This window comes from Orycteropus afer, unplaced genomic scaffold (genome assembly GCF_000298275.1).
Source record: "Orycteropus afer afer isolate SDZICR_OR568_19922 unplaced genomic scaffold, OryAfe1.0 scaffold00011, whole genome shotgun sequence".
Taxonomy (NCBI): domain Eukaryota; kingdom Metazoa; phylum Chordata; class Mammalia; order Tubulidentata; family Orycteropodidae; genus Orycteropus; species Orycteropus afer.
In genome coordinates, this window is record NW_006921598.1 from 15,945,324 (window position 1) to 15,952,869 (window position 7,546).

Consider the following 7,546-nt stretch of genomic DNA (forward strand, 5'->3'; position numbering starts at 1 on the left):
GCTAAGTGACTTGTTAAAGTGATACAGTAAGTTAGTTACAAATACCAATGTTCTTTCCTCTAGTCTTCATGGTTTTCCGTAGGTCAGTCATCACCATTATCAACACCAATGAAAGCCAAGAACACATTTGACAGCAGAAGAGGAAGCAAGCAGTTAAGAGTAGATCCTTGACACAAAATTAAAACACACTCTAAAATTTTAATGAAATAATCAAGGCAAGTTAAATGAATAGCTGCTACTTGGGAGCATCTTTCTACAATTCAAAGTTCCAGTCAATATATCTGAAATTTATGCAACTCTTTTCTTTCTTTTACAAATATAGCATTACTAAATATGAGAACATTTTCCTATTACAATACTTTCCTTACTTTCAGCACCTTACCTGATCAAAAAGGTCAGTGCCATCGGATCCTGCTGCTCTCATTAATTCATCTTCTCCACCAGGATGATACTCCATATATGGACTGACATTATAAACAAACCCTGCATCAAAACAAGAAGAAACAATATCCTACATTAACTTTTTAAAAACTGTAAAAAACTATGTAAGTTCTAATACATCTTTCCACATACAATCTATTTGTTGTTGCTGTTGTTATGTGCCATCAAGTCAGACCTGACTCATAGCTACTCCTCCTTGGGTTTCCGAGGCAATATCACTATGGAAGTAGATTGCCCAACCTTCCTTCAGGGTTTGAACCACCAGCCTTCTGGTTAGCAGTCAAGTGCCCTAGGCACTACACTACCAGAGCTCCTTACAATCTATTTAACAATCATTATTTTGAAGTACCAAGAACTATAAAGATTCTGAACTATAAATAAGTATTTTATAATGGGCAGTGAGCAAACCTGTCCTTTGTTCTGGAGGGACAAACTATACCATTCAAGGTTGTTCATGATGCAAACTGTTGTGGATTGAATTTTGTCCCCAAAATGTGTCAACTTGGCTAAGCCATGATTCTCAGTATTACATAATTATCTTCCACTTTAATCTTATGTAATTATCCTACATGCTGTAAATCTTATGGGGCAAGATTAGAGATAGTTATGTTAATGAGAAAGGATACAAATCTACAAGATTAGGCTGTATCTTGAGTCATGTCTTTTGAGATGTTAAAGAGATTAAGCAAGCATGCAGACATAGAGGGACCTGACTACCACCAAGGAAGAAGAGGTAGGAGCAGAGCACATCTCCTTTGAACTGAGGGTTCCTGCACTGACAGCCTTCTATACCCAGGGGAAGATTGATGCCCAAACACATGGAGATCTCCAAGGTATGCCAGGCCCACAGATGTTGAAAGGAGACAAGGAGATTCCTCCCCTAGAGCTGACAGAGAAGAAGTTTTCCCCTAGACTGGCACCCTCAATTTGGACATCTAGCCTCCTAACTGTGAAAGAATAAATTTATGTTTTTTAAAGCCATACATTTGTGGTATTTATGTTATAGCAGCACTAGAGAACTAAGACACAAACATCCTTGAAAAGACAGTCCAAAACTAAACAAGAGTCAGTGCTTCTGCTTGCAAAATGTGAAGAAATGTAAAAGACCCATAGAAAACTGCCTCCCAACACAAAGAAATGATTAAACACCGTATATATTATATATAATTTTTTAGGTATACATACACAGTACTCAGCAATAAAATTTCTATTCAATTATCCTCTACTGTTTTAGTAAGACAATCTGATTTTCTTTTTTTTTTTTTTTAAATCAAGTTCACATTCATCTGTCTGACCATCTCAGCAAAGGTTGAGAGTAATAGCAACTAGACCAGTTAGGACTGCTTTGTGAAGAAAGCCCAATTATTCTCTGCAGTTACCCAAGGAACAAAGATTATTTAGCTGTTAATATTTTTGCCTACTAAAATATTTTTATTTCATCTGTTCATAAATTTAAGTATATTTTTATCTTTTAAAAGTGAGGAATAGTAAACACTAAATATAGCAGAATATCTCAATAGATAATAGATGGGAGCTCTGGTAGCATAGTGCCTAAGGCACTTGACTGCTAACCAGAAGGCTGGAGGTTCAAACCCACCAGCCACTCCTCGGAATGAAGGTTGGGCAATCCTACTTCTGTAGTGATACTGCCTCGGAAACCCAAGGAGGGGTCGCTATGAGTCGGGGCCGACTCAACGGCAAATAACAACAACAACTCAATAGATAGCATTTCCAAAGAAGTAAGTTGCTTTTTAATCTTATACTTGAAAACTGGAGAATAGACAAATGCAGCCCTTAAGACAGCTCAAGAGTACAGTGAGAGTTCTCATATTTAAGACACTTCCTTTTTCATGTAATGACTTCCATGAATTTAGGTAACTTAAAATATTCATTCTATTTCATAATCTTGGAGGAAAAGAAGATGTTGGACATCAGACCCATGAAGGATACTGCAATTTCTCTACCTATTTATTTTTTAAAATAACCAAGCAGTCTGAATTTCATTATAAAGTCTCTTAAAGGTAGGCACAAATGGAAGTTCACAGAATTTCTCTTATAGCAGTCCTCCAAATGAGTCTGAAACACACACATACAAACAAATCTAGTTGAATCCCCTCTTTTCACCTACCCCATCAAATTTAGAAGGAGGCACTGATCAGGATCAGAATTATTCTCGAGAGGCTTTTTAAGAAAGAGGATAGCTTCTAAACAAATGTGTCCCAAACTTCCTGCTATCAAGCCTTAACTAAAGCTCTAGAGTTTCTGAAGAACAGAAAATCTATACCACACAACCATGCAGCCTTCTATGATATAATTTATGTCCCAAAAAAACCAGCTGAAAGGTAAACAGACAACTTTAACAACTTTCCTTGATTGATATATAAAGCCTAGAACATACCTGTGTTCTCTGCTGCTCCTTAGGCCTTTAAATTGGATATTATCCTCTCATAATCTTACCCTCTACAATAAGACTAGGATTACTCTGTGAATCTGAAAAACTTCCCATCTCACTATACTCACTACAAATAATTAAGAATGTTAGACAGCTTCCCTTGTCCAAGACATGATAGATATCTAACACTTGGTGGTGGTAATAATTTCCTAGTTATAGAATTTAAACCCAGCCCATAAAAGTATCTGGTTTATTTCCTCTGATCTGCCCTTTCTTCCCTCCCTTCCTCCTAAGTCTTTCCTTTCTCTTTCCAAAGCATTTTCTAGCAACTAAAAATTTAGACCCTTGAACATAGCAGAAGAAAACAAATGAAAAGATCTTGACTTTATATTTTTTCTTCATGCTGTATTATATTCTATTTGTACATACACTGCTTTTAGAAAGCTAATCTCTCATGTGCAAAGTTCTAGCCTTCTATGAGTTCTTACAACTTGAATTTTAGAAACTAAATTTGAAACCTCCCAAATTTTGTAATGACACAATTTTATTAACTTCTTCCTACATCTCCAATGGCTCAAGTATGGCAGATTTGTGCACATTATCATCCATTAAGCAGGAGTAAAAAAATATTTATGAACTAATAGACATAACTTTCTTAATGTGATGGTAGTCTATTAACAAATTCAACAAAACTTAAATCCTAATAACAACAAGAAAAATAATGGGCAGAAACAAGATTCATGAGACACTAATCCTGACCTTGAATGGTACAAAAATTGGGCTATGACCAAGGTCCACTTATAGCTTTCAGATCCATTATATGGATGACTTTCAATGGCAGAGGGGAATTTAGGCTGGGGATACACACACACACAAACACACACACACACACACGTGTGCTGCTCAATGTTCATTTGGGCAGTGTCCAACTGCATATATGTCCATGGGCTCGGGCACACTGCTGTCTAAGCACCAGGATGGCAGACCCTCATCTTGAGATCAGAGCCCCACTTCTGCCCAGCTGCCCCATGCAGCCAGAAGCCACTAGTCTGCGGTGATGGAGGCCCAGGCCCAAACCACATACCCTGGGGTTCCCCTCTGCACCTAAGACTCAGCAAATCTATTCCCCTAGTTTTACCTGATGTGGTCCCATTGGGTGCCAATAGAAAGTATGTGACCTATGCACCCCAGACCTAATTCAGGCACCCTTGGCCCTCCTGGCCTGCACCATCCCTACCCCAGGCAGGTTCTCACAATGTGAGCTGGCCTTCTCTGCATCCAGCTTAGCATAGAAGGTGGCAACAGTGGACAAGACCCAGCTCAGAGCTCACCTGAGATGTCCATAGTGGGAGATGCCTGGGTGCACCCCAGGATACTGCCATTGGGAGTCTCACACCCCACAGGACACAGATGCTCACACAATGGCCAAATCACATAACATTCTATTTTATAGACATTCATTGCCATTGAGTAGATCCTGACTCACAGCAACCCTACAGACAGACTAAAACTGCCCTATAGGGGGTTTCCAAGGCTATAATCTTTACAGAAGCAGACTGACTCACCTTTCTTCTATGGAGCTGCTATGGGTTCAAACTGCCAACTTTTTGGTTAGCAAATGGATGCTTCATCACTGTGCCACCAAGGCCCTCGCTACATATATCCTTTTTTATGTTAACTTTTTAAAAAACTCTAGCTTAAAGTAGAAAAAGCAATTTATTAAAACTAAACTATAGCATTTGTACGAGGAAGATATACTCCAATGTCTAAAGAAATCATTTTTTGAATGCTCTAGCAATATTTAGGGCTATAATTTATTTTAGCAGGTCTGCAGTGCAACTGAAAGCACACATTCAGAACAGCAGCTACATACACAGAGCTCCTTCACAAAATATACTGGTGTGGTGTAGTAAATTACTTAGTGTGGCTTTTCTACCATAAGTCTTTGTAAACTCCAAGGTGGGATTTTCTATGGGCTCCTGATTGTTGAAGTTGTCCACCTGGAGTATTTCTGTTGGGAGTGGCACAAAGCAATGTTCTGGGAGGTGCTCACTCTCTCTCAGGTGCTTAAAGTTCTGATTCTATGATCGGCCAATTTGACCACCCTGCCAGGCTCAAAAGGAGGCCTCCTAGAGGCAGAACTCTCTCTGAGTGCTGGTTGAGGAAGATGTGCTGCCGAAAGAGACACGCGCCCCTGAAAGAGACATGTGCTGCTGGGAAAGAGACACAAGAGACATACATTGCTGAGTGAGACACCGAGGGACCAGCACTGCTGGGAAAGAGACTGTGAGAGACTGTTGGCTGAGGGACGGTGGGCTGGGAGAGAGGCTAAGCATTTTTCCTGAACTTGAATTGTAGCCTGTTGTGCTTCCCTAATAAACCCCATACATAATCTGTGAGCTCTGTGTGGTCACTGCAGCGAATTATCGAACCCAGGAGAGAGGTGGTGGGTGCTTTGGGAGGAACGGTTGGAGAAAGGGCTGGAGGGAGGCAGCATATCTGGCCTGGCAGGAATAGGCCTTGGGTTACTGCTGGTAATCCTGTCTTCCTCTTGTGGGATTAGAGGAGGTCAGAACATGTGGCCTCCTTGCCGTTTTTGCAACTGGATTATCTGTTCTAATATTTTTCACATTAAATCATCTTTTGTGTTTTATATCTGGAACTCCAAGGTCTCAAATGAGTTCTTAGAATAAAAATTACCCACTTTAAAACAACCACTTAGTATTTTTTATTTTTAGAAACTTATACTATCAATTCTGCCACAGAATGATAAAATCTTAAAATGGGAGAACTCAAAAGCAATTTAACTTTAGTACGGTCTCTCCTCCAGTACAGAACTCACCTTCACTGTTATCTAATGAGAGTGTCATTCAGCACCTGCATAAACATTTCTGTGCCTAGGAGCTCACCACTTTTTTCAAAGCTTAGTTCAATGATCAATCCCTTTTTTAATATCTAAGAACTAAAGTTCCCATTTTACATACAAAGAGTTTTTTCCATATTGTCAAAAGACACTTATAGCTTTCCATGTATAATTTTTACATTTATTTCTTTATAATTTAAACCCCTAATTGCCACTGATAAAGACCTAACAATAAAATATTTAGCTTGAACATTGTATATGACTCAAAAATATTTAAAAATCAAAATACGTAGAAGAAAATATACCAATTTTCTAAGCAAGCAAAATAGTGTTATGGTAATTGAGCATTAAGTGCAGTCCTGAACTTCCTAGCTGCCAAGGACAAAAGAGACACTAATAATAACAGTGTCATTATTTCACTTTTTTTTTTTTAAAAGAGACTTGTTAAGTTCTTTAAATAGGAAAAACTCTCCCCTGATATTGTGAAAAATTTTGAGTCCTTATATGGGAGGCACTGATCACATACTAGATAATTTAACAATATACAGAAACATTCTTCATGTAGTATATTCCCATTTTCCCCACAGCATACAAGCCAAGGGCATAATGCAAAATGCACTGCTGTCGAGTCGGACCTGACTCATAGCAACCCCTCCTTGGATTTCTGAGGCGGTATCACTACGGAAGTAGATTGCCCAACCTTCTTTTCAAGGAGTGGCTGGTGGGTTTGAACTGCCAGCATTCTGGTTAGCAGTCAAATGCTTTAGGCACTACACCACCAGATCATAATATAGTGACGCACGTGACTATGGAGAAAGCTAACAAGGACCTGATACGTGGTTTCCTGACATTCTAATTTTAAAAAGATAAACTCAAACTACAAAGACAAATAAATTAATAGTGTCCCTTTGAACAGTTTTCCTCAAACTTCTCAAAATGCCCATTCTGACTCATTAAGCCTGGGATGGGACCCAAGATTCTGAATTTCTATCAAGATCCTACTTGATACCAACGTTGGATCACATTGTTTTTTTCTTATTTTTTCTCTATCCCTCTCTCCCTTTATTTTATTTTATTGTGATTTGGGTGAAAGTTTATAGTGCAAATTCACTTTCCATACAGCAGTTCACATATACTTTGTCTCATGACATTGACTACAATTTACCACAATGCAACAGCTCCCCTCCCACTTCTTCCCCATAGTTACCTCTTCCCTGTGTCCTTCCCTCCATGCACTCCTACCCTGAGCTATGTCCCTGTGCATACACAGCCCTTCTATTCTCTCATCATTGTTCTCTCCAAGGAGTGTATCTACCTAGTGTAAATGTCACCTCATATGCCTGTCTTTTGTTTAGCTGGAAGCCACAGGTGGTTGTTGTTATGTGCCATCGAGTCGAACCCGACTCATAGCGACCCCTCCTTGGGTTTCTGAGACAGTATCACTCCGAGGAGTGGCTGGCGGGTTTGAACCACCAGCCTTCTGGTTTAGCAGTCAAGTGCCTTAGGCACTACGCTACCAGAGCAGGTTCAATTCCAGACCTGAAGGGCAGCTAGGGGCCATAGTCTCAGTGGTTTGGATCACATTCTTAATTAGCAAGGCAGGAGACTAGGCTATTTAGGCTATCTGAATGTTAATCATCTTTGCCAGGCCCACAAAGTAGCTTAAATCTTGTGTTTGTGTTATTTCTCATACAATAATATTATTTCCATAGTGTGAAGGTTCAACTACCAAGACTATTTTTAGGTTTTTAATAGTAGCTGGGGAGCTCTGGTAGCATAATGGCTAAGGCACTTGACTGCTAACCAGAAGGCTGGCGGTTCAAACCCACCAGCCACTCCTTGGAAGGAAG

The 7,546-nt window shown here is 39.5% G+C and overlaps 1 protein-coding gene across 1 annotated transcript in view; it reads right to left on the reverse strand.

Moving 5' to 3' along the window:
• Window positions 1–7,546, reverse strand: part of LOC103206096 (cytochrome b5 reductase 4) — a 138,547-nt gene that overhangs the window by 85,182 nt on the left and 45,819 nt on the right. Inside the window, exon 3 of the mRNA XM_007951535.1 lies at window positions 383–483. Within this exon, the coding sequence (XP_007949726.1) occupies window positions 383–483 (101 nt within the window). The remainder of the gene's footprint in view (window positions 1–382; window positions 484–7,546) is intronic.